The sequence below is a fragment of the Solea senegalensis genome, linkage group LG3 (assembly GCF_019176455.1).
Source record: "Solea senegalensis isolate Sse05_10M linkage group LG3, IFAPA_SoseM_1, whole genome shotgun sequence".
NCBI classification, from domain to species: domain Eukaryota; kingdom Metazoa; phylum Chordata; class Actinopteri; order Pleuronectiformes; family Soleidae; genus Solea; species Solea senegalensis.
The window spans coordinates 26,538,228-26,554,125 of record NC_058023.1 but is presented as its reverse complement, the minus strand read 5'-3'; the positions used below and the strand labels follow the sequence as shown (position 1 = coordinate 26,554,125).

The 15,898-nt window shown below is 38.7% G+C and overlaps 1 protein-coding gene across 5 annotated transcripts; it reads left to right on the top strand.

The window, feature by feature from the left end:
- The first annotated feature begins 285 nt into the window (after positions 1-285).
- tnnt2e (troponin T2e, cardiac) lies at positions 286-15,513 on the top strand. Of its 5 annotated transcripts, XM_044020455.1 has the most exons (23): positions 286-363; positions 3,428-3,473; positions 3,553-3,560; positions 3,656-3,679; positions 5,651-5,677; positions 5,817-5,840; positions 6,229-6,240; positions 7,032-7,046; positions 7,600-7,617; positions 7,806-7,820; positions 8,135-8,149; positions 8,258-8,278; positions 8,415-8,429; positions 8,924-8,944; positions 9,485-9,506; positions 9,598-9,658; positions 10,265-10,381; positions 10,494-10,571; positions 12,201-12,314; positions 12,602-12,714; positions 12,791-12,881; positions 13,850-13,890; positions 15,352-15,513. In XM_044020455.1, the coding sequence occupies exons 2-23, from the start codon at positions 3,442-3,444 to the stop codon at positions 15,389-15,391; spliced, it is 924 nt and encodes a 307-aa protein (XP_043876390.1). In that variant the 5' UTR covers positions 286-363; positions 3,428-3,441; the 3' UTR covers positions 15,392-15,513. The 5 variants fall into 5 exon arrangements, with proteins under 5 accessions (XP_043876390.1, XP_043876389.1, XP_043876393.1 ...); XM_044020454.1 differs by lacking the exon at positions 13,850-13,890; XM_044020458.1 differs by lacking the exons at positions 5,651-5,677; positions 13,850-13,890.
- The last annotated feature ends 385 nt before the right edge of the window (positions 15,514-15,898 follow it).

Genomic DNA, 15,898 nt, shown 5'->3' with positions numbered 1-15,898 from the left:
GTTGTAGTTTGTACAACTGCAAAATAACTTTTCGAGATCAATCGTATTCTCGGACCAAAAAACCCATTTGATGTGGAACAAGTTAAACTGTATTTCCAATTTCAGGCCTGGAGAGAAACAGATGATGAGGGACAACTCTTGAAGGCAGCATTCCACTCCAGGTATAACTCATCTTTCTTTCTGACCCCAACAATAGAACTGACAACCCTACCCACTGGTGGAAAAGATATGTGGTCACATGACACATAGGGGTGTATTAAGTATGCTTTTAGGTGGGGTGGATGATTAAACTTGTCTCTGTGTGGATGTGTGAAGATAAGACCTGAAGTTGCTGATCATTCTTTCCTCTGGGACATTCAGGAGGTAAGATCATGAGTGTCATCCTTTGCATCGTATTTGAAGTTTTTTGCTGTTGTTTTTTTTAATCAAAACATGTCAAATAAATCTGGATAAATCTGACAAAAGCTCAAGTGAGCCGTTCTGATAAATCCACAAACCCCTCAGCATGATCTAATGAGGAGCTGTTCCTCATACAAATGCTGAATTGAATTGAATTGAATTGAATTGAATTGGCTTTAGTCGACTCCAAAGATTTTTTTTTATGACGGCTTGTCCTTGATCCCAGCAGTGCACACTGGTGAAGAAGGTGCTAAGCTGTGCGCCGAGAATGTCGTGTTTGTAACATGCTTTGGGTTTTGACTTAATGCCGCCTAATGCTGAAAGCAGCAGCCGCAACATTCCTGCCACTGTCAGACTGTGTGTTATTCCACCGTTTCAGCCAGACGGTGGACTGACCACATGCATTAAAGCAAATACACATTTAATACGCCAGCCATGACAGCCCACATACACTGTGGATTCTTTTTGGGTTTTCCAGTCAGTGCTTTCCCTCAGCCAGATGGTATTTGTCTTTCTCCTTCTCAGCCTCCTTCTCCTTCACATTTCTCTTCTGACGTCGGCTGCCTTGATCTGATGAAACGAGTAACAACCCTATGCACCGCAGTGTTTGAATTTGAGAAGAGATGTAACAGAATTTTTGCCAGTGGCAGGACTTTTGTGCAGTAACCATATACAGGGACGGCGTGAAATATGGTGTGTGAAGACTGAATGTGCAGCTGCTGCTTTTGAAATGACTGGCGGAGAAAGATTTTGGAAGTGGATCTCATATCCCAGCGTCACCCATTCAATCAACATATCAGATATATTGCTTTTTATAAATAAAACATGCCTCTGTGAGGACGAATATGTGACATATGACATATCATTACAATATACACGTATATATAGATATATCTATATTCCCCAACCAGCAGCTGACAAAAATAACTCGGTCCCATGCGGCGCACAGATTTACTGTGAGTACGTCGAGGTGAGCCAAAGCCATTGTCTAGAGGAGTAACTCAACACCTGTTCAAAAGCACACTCTATTATATATATATATTTATTTTTTTTATAAATAGAGCCCCAGCTCTCCCCCACCGCTCTGCCCCACTGACACCGGCTTTTATGATCTGCCGATTTACAAGCACATGGTCTGAGGGACTGTAGTGCACAGTCATGCCCTCACATGTAAGGAACCCAGTGGCAACACAACTCAAGTGCAGCCTCATTAAAACTATTCCTGTCACCTTGACCTTGACCTCGATAGACTCCGTTGTTGTTGTTGTTTTTTAAAGGTCTGACTGACTAGTCTGTATTTATATTTACTTTACTAAAACTGGAGGACAGATTAATTGAGGAAAAAAGGAATTTTTTAGCAATTACGAATAAGAAGAACAGAAGAGTTATAATGTAAGATCAATGACTCACACAGAGGCATGAAGGAAAGCCAAGCTAAAGCATCTTTGATGTGATTTGAAAGTTTATTTGATTTGCAAACCTTATTATTGAGTGTTCAAAAGGAGTGGGAAGAAGTCTACACCTATCAAGTCCCATGCCTTCTCCCTTATTTATATTATACGTTTATCCTTTAATCCATTCATTAGGGCTATTACTGATAATACTACAATTTTTTTAATGAACAACTTCATCACACAGACAAATGCATCAAACAAAAACACCAATTTAAACTGAACATAAATCAATACATAAATGGATACTATAATATAAATCTTTATCACTACAGATTAAAATGTGATATCTTGTCCCTGTCAATCCACTAACAAATATCCAGCATTAAAAAAAATGAATTAATTTTCCAAACAGCAGCGCTTGCAATATCTTGACTTTTAATCCTTAAACTACACATTTAACTCCTACATTTCCCATCATGCAACTCAAAAAGTGTTTTGACCCTCTTTTGCCACTTCTTTCAAATAACTATCATAATAATTTGACTAAACAACTTGAAATACACAGACAACGACCAAACAAAAACACAGAAAAGAACCAAGTTAAACTGATCATAAATTAATAAATAAATGGATACTCGGTAACACAAATAATAATATAAATCTTTCTCGATGCAAATTAAAATGTGTTATCTCGTCTATTTAAAAATACCTTTCCAAACAGCAGCACCTTTTAATCCTTGCTACACATTTAACTCTTAAAGCTGTGTCCTACATTTCCCATCATGCAACTCTTTCCCGCCACTTCTTTCAACGTCCAAGTCCAAGAGTTCACCTACGACATCATTAACGTGAGAATAATGGCTCCAACTGACGACGGAAATGTCGGTCGTGTCGCGTACAAACGCAACATTTTTGTGAGACTGAGGATAAAAGATGTTGCGTTTGCGTGAACACCAGACTAAAGCCCACTTGTTATGACATACCTCGAGTGCACCGAGTCTCTTTGAAGTTTTTCGAGCACCTGGAAAATTGTTTCCGAGTGTGCATATCAAAGCTGGCGCGCAGCTTGAGTTTGCGTCAGAACGTCTCTGAAGAAGTGGTGCGATCCTGGCCGTTTGAGTGCTGTGCAGACTCCTGCAGCCTTGATCAGTGCCAAGAGGAAATGGCTGAGGATTAGGCCTGGAGCTGTTTAAAGCCCTGGGCTTCTGCTTCGTTTTGCCCATGGTCGAATATTCTCAAATTCTATGCACCGTCATGTAGCCAAGGTTTTTTTTTCCCCACCCTTTTTTTTTTTTCATGTAGGTTTTTATTTGGCTTTTTGCACAAATGATATAAAAGAGGAGACGGGTGATAAAAACCATCTGTCCAAGGGAAATAAATCAAGAACTCATAACAGTTGATAAGATAAAGAGGGAAATATGCAGCTGCCAAACAACAATACAAATCACATCAAGTATAATATAAAATTGAATGTGGGTGCTAATTATTTAAAAACAAAAAAGAGAGTCTTTTTACTAGTCTCACAAAGATAATACAATTCTGCCACTAACTCAAATAACAACAGAATTCATTCGAGTGTCTCTTGTATTCAGAGGTTTTGATTTGATGGTCTGTTGTGTTCCTTCTTAATTTAGGTCATTAATCCACAATGTCTGAAGAAGACATCGAGGCAGTGATGCAGTAAGTATTTAAAATACACGCAAGCTTATTTTCACTTACTGGTGCACAGGTTTAATATCTTTATTTCTTTTCTTTTCAGGGAGGTGGGTAAGTAATGGCTTTAAAGCATTTACTGTTTTCAAAAAAACGTCACTTCCAAGCTTCCACTGGTAGATGTAGCTGACCTGATTATGTCTATTCAGAGGTAGAAACCTTTCAAGAGGAAGGTAAGGACTTGTGCACGGCTTTCTGTGTGTGTGTGTGTGCGCGCGTGCTGTTCTTACAGTGTGTGCTGTCAGCGATGAAAGCCACAGTGTGACAGCTGGATGTGTTTTCTGTCGGAATATTAACGCACTTCATTTGTCAATGCTGAGAGGTCGACTCATGTACTATAAATGTCACTTTTGAGGCAAAGCAAGGCTCAATCCCATTTTTAGCAGTTGTACATCTGTGCGGTTTAATGTCCTGATGAACATTGCATGACGGTTTTCTAAAGTGGCTGTCAAGTTAAGTTTAACTTCACATCGCTTTTTTGCACCCATGACGTTCAGTAGATGGCGATGCATGTGATAGGTGACGGTAGCTCAGTGTTGAGAGAGTTGTCTTTGAAGGTTGTGGGTTCAATTCCCAGCTCCGCAAGACACTTAACACCACGTTGCTCCTGACGGCAGTATGGGTATGATGTGATGTGCTGTGTGAAAGTATGGTTGTATGGCAAAAAATGTAGTGTAGACCACACCAAGCTTTGCGTGGTCATCAAGAAAAGTGCTATATATATACAGACCATAGATGGTAATACAAAAAGATAAGAACTATAAGAATAAGAGCACTAAAGAGATAAACAAATATCAAACAAGCAGGGTTGTGCTACAGATTCAATTCAGTTTTATATGTATAGCGCCAAATCACAACATACATTATCTCAAGGCTCTGTGCAGAGACAATATATTAGCGAATGAACAAGCACTATAGGCATCAGTGGAGGGAAAAAAAACTCCCTTTTAACAGTCGATGACTCAAAGATGTGCACCCATCTGCCTAGTCAGGTTGGGGTGAAAGGAAAAAGGTGGACAGAGACAAGAGGGAGGAGGTGAGGTCGAGATAGAAGAGAGAGACCAGGAGCAGACATACAACAATTGTATCAACTTATATATCTTGCCTTTGCAGCAAGTAGATCCAGGTTCGCAGTCTGGTCGAAACAAGGGCCTTTCTACATGGCGTTTGCTATGTTCACCCCGTGTGTACGTGTGTGTGTGCGGGTTTCCTCTGGGTTCTCTGGTTTCCTCCCACTGGTTTCCCAAATCACCATATTCTACCTTATGGCTCATCTGTTTTATAGTGTAAAGATGACATATTGTGTCCTCATGTTAATCCCAGGTCATTTCAGATATATCTGGTGGCTATTTCCATTTCCAATGTCATGAGAAGTCTCCTCGCATGTTTCTATTATCATAAAAAGGTCTAAATGGAGCGTCTTGGCAGCCATTTTGACAGGTCACAGTGTGACAAAGCACAGGTGAAAATGATCGAGTTAACGGCGGCTGAGTTCCATTTAGCTTGCACGTCGGCTCTTTGTCACTTGCAATAGAGACATGGTTTAATATGATCTGCAAATGTCCACAAATAGCTGGTATTTTCTCTCTTAACTTTGACAGAAAGAATTTGTTGTTCAGATGCGGCAACATCAACAGTCCCATATTTCACCAAAACAATGTAATACTAGGAATACAAATTCTAGCAGGCTGTATTTTTTTGTCTCTTTTCCTGCCTCATAATCATACGCCGCTCACTGGGTTGTAAACCAGACGACTGTTTTACTACAGAACGAGTAGTTTTGATGGTGTTTTCAATACTGCCATGATCTATTGATACTTCTTTCATTTGCACTGACTGACACTAACTTAACAAGACAGACAAAAAACACACAAAAAACAAAAAATTACATGTTTTCCCCCCCATTGTTCTTGTTGCATGTTGGGATTTTTGCCTTTCATACAAAAACGGCTCACAGGCTCAGTTTGTCATCAGAAATCACTCGCTGCTCGAGCTTTGTGCAGAATGAATGTCAGACAGCAACAGTGGGGTTTCGGTGAATCCTGAGAGACTAAAATCACAGTGTTCGGAGTTTGACCGAATCCCAGCCTCAAGCTGTTTGCCAGAATCTCACTGATCCACTAATCCATATTTTTCTCGCTCAGTCATGGCGACGCTGGGAAAAGGGGAAGGTTTGTATGAATTGTTTTTGTCCGTGAATAATGCCTTTGTGTGTTCCACATTGGCGAGGTGTGTCGTCTTTTGTCATGTTTCGGGCCAACAATGACAGGTTTTGGTTTAATAAGTCTGTGTTTTGTTCTTGTTCTACAGAAGAAATGACACCTAAAGTAGAAGGTAATTTTCTTTTCTTTTTTTTTGCCATGTGACAGTTTACACCACTCCTTCTGCCTGGTGTGCAAACATTGCTTCGGCACTATTCATTTACCTACATCAGAGTTATATTTAGGATTTCACTAATCACTGCAGTGTCTGGCTGCCACCGAGCTGCCTGCTGAGTTAGCAGTGAATTAATTCATTGCAAAATGAGATTTTCCCTCTCTGTGGAAACTGGGACATGCTCAGACAAAGTTGCAAAATTGCAAGGAGAGAAAAAACTTACTACTAATCTTTCAAACCTCTTCATCTCATTCATGTTAATCCTGTTGCATGTACTGCTGAGGTCTCACTGTTGCTTTTAAATCTTTATTTACTAACTGAATTTTTATTTTTCACACCACTACAGAACCTCCTGAAGGTAAGGACCTTTTCTGTTGTCCTGTTCCATTAGAAAATTTGAAAATAATAACCAGGCACTGTACAGATACAGTAATAGTGGTGATAATAATTATACACTTTATTATTATGGCACTTTCATACAAGGATTGCAGGTCAAAGTGTTTCAAAATCAAAGGAAAATACAATTTAAAACACAAATACAACAATGAAACACAACACAGGGTGGAATGACAAGGAAAAGTCAAAAGTAAAAAACCCTGGTTTAGCTAGATAAAACACACAAGATGCAAATAAAACTGTAAAATACAGGGTGGAATAAAATGGGAAAAGGATAGAGTCAAGATGTTAAAACCTTGTTTCAACTTAGAAATACACTAAAAATAGGAGGAAATTGGCTAGTTGAAGGCTAAGTAAAAAGATAAGTATTAAGTCTTCTTTTAAAAATATTTAGTGAGCTGGCTTCCCTGATATCTAAGGGTAGTAGCAATGTAGCTTGGTCCTAGCCCATGTAGTGCTTTGTATACAAGGAGGAGGACCTAAATGTTACAGGGAGTCAGTGTAGGGCATATTTTTGATTTATAAATGCTCACACTTTAGAATGATGTCTTCATCACCTTATTAAAGCTAATTTCCCCAAGTTAGTGGACAGATACAGTACCTGGTTCAAACTGCTATAGTGTTTTTAATTGTTTTCTGCACCAATGTTTTGACTGCACCATTATTCTTCATCTATAACTGACGAGCTGTTGTCTGTTTCCTCCATTGATCATTATTCATGATCGACTGTCTGCTCACGGCTCCCTCTCACAGACGCTGCAGATGAAGGTAACACATACAACAACAGTCTCTCCTTTCAAACATGTATAATTATTTAAATCTCTCCATCTTCTCATTCATGTGTATCCCGCTGTTTGTCGTATAGTTGCATCTAATTATATTTGCAATCTGGGTTTCTTTTGGGGGGATGGGCAGGTGATCAACACTCGAGTGTGTTCCTATTAAACATTGGGAAGAATCTACCCAATGGTCACATTTTCAGGAAATGCATATCTTTTATAATAGGCAAGACTTGGTATGGTCCAGATTACATATTTGGCCACAGTTTAAATTTAACATGTTCAGATGTGTAAATCTCAGCGACATTTTAACAGATCAGGATGAATTTTGTCCTGCAAAATGTAAAATGTGTTAAAAGTTATTAACGCTTTAAGTTCTATTCAGATCCAGAGAGTTTTCTGGATCCAGTGGATCACAATGTAAACATGTCAGGTCCCTAAAATGGGTAACAAAGCTTTTCAGAGGTCTGTCAGTGATCTTGTTTTTTATTATTATTATTATTGTTATTTACTAATTGAATCTTTATCTTATACAACATCAGAACCTCCTGAACCTGAAGGTAAATACTTTTTCTGTTGTCATATCATATTATAAAATAATCAACCACAGCCACCTGCTGCCGTGTTGTTTTTCTTTAACTTTTTGACTGGACCATTATTGTGTGTGATGTAAAAACTTACTGATGAGCTGTCGTCTGTTTCTCCCACGGATCATAATTCACGATCGACTCACATCTCCCTCTCACAGAAGCTGCAGAAGAAGGTAACGTCGTCTCTCTTTTCAAATGTGTACTTTAGTAGATAAAAGCAAAATAATCATGTAAATAAATAAGATGTACAATAAGACATTATAGAAGATCATGTAAATGTGTATTTGAATATTCTGTAAATCTCTCCATCTTCTCGTTCACGTTAATCCAATCACTGCATATCCCGTTTGTCTTTGCATCTAATTATAATGTTTTCACTGGAATTAGTTTGTTTTTCTCTTGGCAACTTCCTGCCTGCAGTTTTTAATGGATGAGTCTGAATTTGTTCTTACATTGATCACTGTCTGCTCACATCTCCCTCTCACAGAGCCTGCAGAAGAAGGTAACAGACAGCTCATTTTGATTCACGTTAATCCCGCTGCATAGTCTGTTTCTCTCATTGTCGCATGTAATTATATTTTTTTATTGTTATTTATTCACACCACTTCAGAACCTCCTGCGAATACTGAAGGTGAGGACTTTTTTTTTTCGTTATTGTCAGTCATTTCCTGTCATAAAAGAATCAACCACAGATACCTGCTTTGGTGTCGTCTGTATTCACGATCTCTGTCACTGATCAACTGTCTCCTCATGTTTCCTTCTCAAAGCACCTGCAGAAGAAGGTAACACACCAGCATGCCTATAGTGTGAATAAACTTCTACGTTTTATAATCATTTAGTTTTGGGAAAGACGACGTTAGAGCTTATATTTATGGAAAAAAGTAATAGTACACTTTATTTGTTTCAATTCCCTGTTATGGATGAATTCATGCCTTGTGTAAGTAAATACCCAGCTATCTTATTTTTTCCCCTTCGTGCTTTAGGGCCTAGTCTGATAATATACTTTTTTTTTTATGAAGACTGCCTCCAAAAATTGAAGCTAGAGCTTTCATGGCTTTGAATTATATACCTCCACAGTAAACCCGGTCTGATAAGACATACAGAAACAGTTTAGACTTTCCATTTCTTGCCTCCGACAGCCAGGAAACCTTTTCACATCAGAATATATAAAGCCGATTTCTGCTCCGAGTGAAATTTGAAAATAATAAAAATGAATACATTTGTATTCGGCCCGCAAAATAGCACAATAACACATTCTTTATGTGTTCTGCCACAGAGACTCTGGCCCCAGATGAAGGTACGATGAGCTGCGGGGAGGCCTTGTGATTACAGTTAATAATCATTATTGAGTTGAGGGACAAAACCAAACTCTTCCACATAAAAGGCTCTGATTTATTTCAAAAACATCCTTCAGGACACCACGAAGATTCCCTCTCTCACACTGTAGGACACTGTGAATTCCAGGACACTGATTCTGTTCCACATGCTGTTCATTATTTGACAGCTGGACTGGACCTCATGCGTGAAATGGTTACAGACAGGAAATAATAGATTTAGAACAGAATAGGACAGAGAGAGAGAAAAAAACCATATTGTACAGTTCAATTCGGTACAATTGAGTAAGTAATTATTCACTGACGCAGTACATCGTAAAAAGAGTTTGATTTCTGTCGTTCCACTGCAGAAGGTCAGTGATGAATAATCGTTCACTCAGAGTAGATCACAGATTCAGGCCCAGTGAGCAACGCCATTTTTTATTTGGAATTCTATAAAAAAGAAAGAAGACAAGATGAAGTGAAACCTAAACTGTGATTGTCTCCTCTTTATTCTGCAATAGAGGATTTCAAACCCAAACCAAAGTAAGTCTGTTATCATTTTATTTTTAAACAATGTTCATGACAAACTGGTGTGAAGTTCTTCATGTTTTAACCCAGTTCTGTTTTATTTTAGGTCGTTTTCTCAATCTATCAGTGTGCCAAAGATGCCAGAGGGAGAAAAAGTCGACTTTGATGTGAGGAACATTTAATTTTATTTGTGATGAATTTTTTATTTCATACATTATTTAATATAATCTAATATGTTTTACTTATTATTTTAGTACAGTTTTTTGAGCAACAAAACAAACAAGGTGTATCAGAGACTGTCTTTTTTACTTTTATGAAATAGGCCGGCTGGTCGTTTCCCCCTTTTCTGGCTTTAAGTGAAACTGTTTATAGTGCACAGATAAGGGGAAAAAAGGAAAGGGGATCGGGTTTACCTTTAAAATATTCAAATATCTTCTTAAGCAACACACACATACATTACTGTGCAAAGGTCTAAGACCACCATTAGGTGTGTTGTTTTAGCAACGCTATAATGACACACGCAAAATTGATGATTAGGTTAATTGGACACTGTAAATTGACTTTTGCACAATAAATATAACTATAATAACTATATATAGTTTGTTTTTTAATGTGTGTGTGTATATATGTGTATGCATGTATATATGTGTGTGTGTGTGTGTATATGTGTATGTAAATTGAGCTGAAAGGTCCTGATTTAAGATTTATGACTTGATGTCATGAGTGGAGTTCCTCCTCTACATCACGTTAAACCTGCGGCTGTGTGTCTGCAGGACATCCAGAAGAAGCGTCAGGAGAAGGATCTGACTGAGCTGCAGTCACTCATCGAGGCCCATTTCATTCAGAGGAAGAAGGACGAGCAGGAGCTCATCGCTCTTGTTAACAGGATCGTAAGTCTTCCAGAAGAAGCGTCAGACCGCTGGAGTGATGCACCATCCAACAATTACACTGTGTTTCTGAGTGTGTGTGTGGGCGCGTGTGTTTGTGCTTCTGTGTGTGAAGGAGAAACGTCGTGCTGAGAGGGCCGACCAGCAGAGGATCCGTACTGAGCTGGAGAAAGAGAGGCAGGCTCGTGTTGCTGTGAGTAATTGCCAGTCATCGCATCCATTTCAAGGCTTGACGGCGTAAACAACAAATAAATGACTGGCGCCCTGCAGTTCCACCTAGTTTCAGAAATACAATCAGGGAGTTGGACATGTGCGAGCAGTCTCATGTGGCTGCAGGAGGCGACAGATACTCGGTGTTGTAATGTAACAAAGTACAAATACTTTGTTACAAAAATCAGAACTTTATTTATATTTCCTAGCAACTCTCTCTGTTGCTCGCAACTACCAAATCAAATCATAAGGAGAGTTGTTAATAGTCTGTATTTCGATAGCGCTTAATAATATACTTCCTGTTTTAATTTGAAGCTTTTCTTCCCCGTTTGTGTCTTGTCTTGATGAACTTCCTGCCCATGTGTTTTCCCTAATTACGCACACCTGTTCCTACTCGTTTTCACCTGTGTCTCGTTATGTCCGCCTCGAGTCTTCAGTGTTCCCCTTTGTTCCCCTGCCAGTTTCTGTTTTTTTTTCAGAAAGTGCTCCAGCGTTTCTCCTTTGTGTTTTCTTTGCTTCACCTGCTCCTTCATTTACTGAGAACCTGCATTAAAGTCAAGTACTGCAGAGAAACCTGAGTCATTTCCTGCATTTGAGTCACTTTTCTTTTGTTATTACCAAGTTACTCTTTGCTACACAGAACATTTTTGTGTCCTTCAGCTCAACTTGTTTTTGGTTTCTTTGAGTGAATTTCAATATTTTGGTGAATTAATTAAGAACACAGTACTCTTTGTTGTTTTTATGTCTGTCAGATTATGTGATGATGGATTAAAATGATGTGACTGAAAGTTGGTCTTAGCAAACTTGTCATGAATAAATAGTAATAGATGTTTACCAAGAATATTAATTAGGGTTCCACATGTTATTGTTCAAGTAACACCTAAGCCTTGAAATGTAGGCGTGGACTTCTCTTTTTTGCTTAGGCCCAGAAAATGTTTTGTGACTAAATGCCTTTGCCCATTTTTCCTGAATAACTTTCAATATCTGGCAGTTTACAGCATGTTAAAATAGTGTATTTACAACTTAAAATTAAGAAAAATACTGTAGTTGTGCATTTTACATGCTAAATTAGATTTTAATCATTGTCACTTTAACCTGTAGGAGCAGTTTATTAAATTATTTTAAAACTACATACATATTTGCGGCATTTTTTGGATGTGTTGGAATAAAGTGTTCTAATAAATAATTATAGTATTATGGTCATTATAGCATTGCTGAAACTAATCATTACCAGGCTGTCTTTCTAGTTTCTGACTGGTTAGGTAATAAACATGTGATTTGTGACACACTGAACCCTCCACTTACATTATCTCTTCATATTTTTCTTAAATCCCCAGACTTTCATAGTATTCAGCAGCCAGATAAGTATGGAAACAGCTTCACTGTCAGCTTGAGAGCTGATAATGTCCGTTTTGTATTAAGTTGCTTGTTTCCAGTGCCCACAAGAGGCGAATAGAAGAAAAAAAGAAAAATGTCGGAGAAATCAATATTAATCCTATTGTCACGGGGGAAACGGATTTATTTGCAGCTCTTGTAAAGGTCACCTCAGTCTTTCAAGGGTGAACAGGTGTTTCTTCTTTCTCCTGATTGTGTTGTACAATCTGTTCTGCAGGAAGAAAAGGAGCGGAAGGAGCTGGAGGAGGCGCGCAAGAAGCAGGACGAGGACGCCAAGAAGAAGAAGGCTCTTACCAACATAACGCAGCAGTATGGCACCACCCAGCAGAGGGTCAGTCACGGATTTATGTTCATAGACAAATATGTAGATATACAATAAGACATTATGTACAAGAAGGTAGAAAATATGAGGATTAATTATAAAAAATATTATAATAAAGTGTCAAGGAATTTACTTTACTTCTGAGTTTAAAGGTTTTGATTAGTTACCTCCACCCCGGAGGATTTTCCTATTCTGGTCATGTTTGTACAGAATAAATCGACTATATTATGTTATGGTAAAAAATATAGTGTTGTGTTTGGACACGAATTTTAATATCCTGTGCTCTCCGTGTCCAGCACGATGGCAAGAAGGGAGCGAAGAAGCAGACGGAGAGAGAGAAGAAGAGGAAGATCTTGGCCGAGAGGAGGAAGCCACTCATCGTTGATCATCTCACCGAGGACAAAGTGAAGTGAGTGAAATGAAGAGACACACTTGCCGTGTCTTTGTTTGAGTTTCCTGATCTCCTCCTGGGTTGTGTTTTAAAGGGACAAGGCCAGTGAGCTGTGGCAGTGGCTGATGACACTGGAGTCAGAGAAGTTTGAGCTTATGGAGATACTGAAGAGACAGAAATATGATGTAAGTGTTTTATGAAGTTACACGTCAATATCATTTTATCTTACTGATACATCTGGGGAAGAATAAATCCACTTTTGTGACAATGGTTTCATTGAAAACATTGACTTTGGGAGTGTTTGTGTGTATATAGCAGATATTTGTCCACCTGAAATAGTAGCAAAAACACTGGTTTTACCAACCTTAAATAGGTTTCCACTCCACTTTTAAGAGAGCCAGTGTTGTGTTAGGTTAAAGTGTAAGAGTGGGTCACAATAAATACTTGACACTTTCAAATGATGGGGGCCAATGAGAGTATAGTCTAGTCAATGAGGGGCCGGACTAGAGGAAAAAAAAGGATATTATTATACAATATTCCATCATGATATCACAATAAAGATATTCATGGTGATATTTCACATTATTTCAAAATAAAAGTGATTGGTTTGATATGGGATGATGTAATTTCATAAGTAAAACATATATGCGCAATGAATCTTTTAATCGCAAAATCAGAAACAATTTAAAATGAAGTGAATAATAACGTGGACTGTAATTAAAACACCATATATTATATGTTATTTAATGTTGAATGTAATGCAACCAAATGTCGTATTATTACTATTATAAAAAATATTGTTAGCAATCATTTTTAGGATTATATCCTGTCTGTATTCCATCACCTCACTGGCAGCTGTGCCTCGAGGAGGTTGCGGGCCATGTTTTCATTATAACATGATATTAAGTGTTGGGCCGCATGTAATCGATTGGGGGACCATATGTGGCCCGCGGGCCGCTAGTTTATTTTAATACTGCATACAGGTTTCTTGTATTTTCTAGATGTGATTGAGAAATAGTGTATACTACATCTGAAGACCTGAACACAGTATCCTTCACCTACTCTTAGTTACAGAAAAAGTAAATCCTTAAATGCATCTATGCAAGGCTGTCCTCAGGGCAACTGTCTAAAATGAATGTGGCCTGAATTTCAGATCAATTTGCTCCAGACCCGAATCACTGAGCACCAGAAGTTGTAAGTAAGGCTTAATGAGGACTGTGAGCCTCTTGCTTGTGTAGATTTGCCGTGTGTGCGTGCGTGTGTGCAGGAGGGTCAGAAATCCAGACCTGGTCAGTGCAGAGAGAGACGACCCCAGGCTGCAGTGACGCGAGGTAAAACTACTTTGATGCTGAGGAAAAAAAAGTCCACACCTATATCTTAGTGCAGCTACAGCCAGTATATATAAATTAAAGTGTGCACCATTTGAAGCAACCAATCAATACTTTGATTTCCATTCCCTCAGTGACAGCTGTAAAGTCATATTTGGCCTGTTAATGATACAGGAATAACCACAACACCACAGTATCTCTCAGAAATGTAATAGTGGCTCATTCAGGAAGACCATCTGCTGATGAAATTCTCCACCTGTCAGGTAAATAAATATAATGTCCTGCCCTGCTGAACCTGTCACCAGGTGACTCGGTGGGTGTCCGTGTGTGTGTGTGTGGTGTGTGGTGTCTTTAGCTGCTCCTCCATGTTTGTTCCCACAGATCAGTTTGCTCCAGGCTCAAATTCAGCACCACCAGAGGTAACAAAAAACAAAACACGAAGATTTTAAATCATTTATTCTGACAAAAGCTTTGCTTTAAATCATTATTTTGCGATGAGGACAGGTGAATGATGATGTGATGAGGACAGGTGAATGATGATGTGATGAGGACAGGTGAATGTGAGGACAGGTGAATGATGATGTGATGAGGACAGATGAATGACAAGGACAGGTGAATGAATACTGTCCTTGTAGAAGACAACCCCTCACATGCTATTTTCTTTCATCACTATTAGTTAAAACGTTTCAAAAGGAAATCTGTAAATTGATCTGTTCAGTCTTGGAATTCAGACAGAAATGTTTACTCCATCATAGTTTAAGGTAAAACGGAAACAATAAGACATCTGGTCGTTGTTTCTGCAGCATTTAAATCAGATATTACATGAGTTAGTAGATGATTAGACTGTGGTTTATCAGATTCTAAAGGCACAGCCAGGTTTAAAAAGACCACATTGACGGTGTATCAAAGGTAAGGCTGTGTGATGTGGGTTTTTTTCCCTCTTCTAACAGCATGACTCTTTGGTGTTTGTAATCAGTCCTTTATTCTTGACAAGAATCTTCACTGTCCGTGACCTACGTCATAAATTAAAACTTTGGACATTTTATTTAAGGGCCTGTATTTATCTTACATTCAATGACTTTTTGAGATGGGAATAAAATGTTTCTGGTAAACAATGACAATGTTGAGGAGTGTGGACATATTGTTATAATGCTAGAGTATTAGTTTTTTATTTGACCATTTTTGTCCTCTGTATTGCCACCAGGATCCAAAAGAAATGAAAAGCTCTTAATCTTTGGTGGTACACCTGAACGTCCATACTTCTACACAAAAAATCTGTTAAATGCATCTTTTCATGCCAACACATGTTTTTTGTCTGATTCCACAGTGCCAAAGGAAGAGGCAAGACCAAAGGCAGGCTGAGATAAACATCAGTGCTGTGAGGAAGAGGCTGAAAATATGCAGCAGTGACTAATCTTTAATTTCACTTCAATAAAGGCAAGAACTGTAAGAAATTGGGGAAGACAAACAATTAAATAATAAAACTACATCTTGTGAGTCTCTGCTTTGTTTAAATTGTGCTCAAATACTATACTATACTGTGACCTTCTTAGGTGATTTTGGACAACCTACGATACTACGACATTTTTGGCTAATTTTGGACGACATACTATACTATGGGGGGCCACATGGTGGAGTAGTGGTGAGTGCTCTTGCCTTGCAGCTAGAAGACCCAGGTTTGAGCCCTGGTTGGAACAAGAGCCTTTCTGCATGGAGTTTGCATGTTCTCCCCGCCTATCGCCCGATGTAGCTGAGATTGGCACAGCACCCCCCGCGACCCTCTGGTGGAGGATAAAGCGGAAGATGATGACTGACATACTATACTATGACATTTTTGAGTGATTTTGGACGACATACTAAACTATGACATTTTT

Excerpts from the sequence above, each read along its gene's own strand:
- tnnt2e (XM_044020454.1), top strand. The coding sequence starts at position 3,442 with ATGTCTGAAGAAGACATCGAGGCAGTGATGCA. Across the intron at positions 8,945-9,484 it reads GACTCTGGCCCCAGATGAAG|AGGATTTCAAACCCAAACCA; the intron begins GTACGATGAGCT and ends ATTCTGCAATAG. Across the intron at positions 10,572-12,200 it reads AGAGGCAGGCTCGTGTTGCT|GAAGAAAAGGAGCGGAAGGA; the intron begins GTGAGTAATTGC and ends TCTGTTCTGCAG.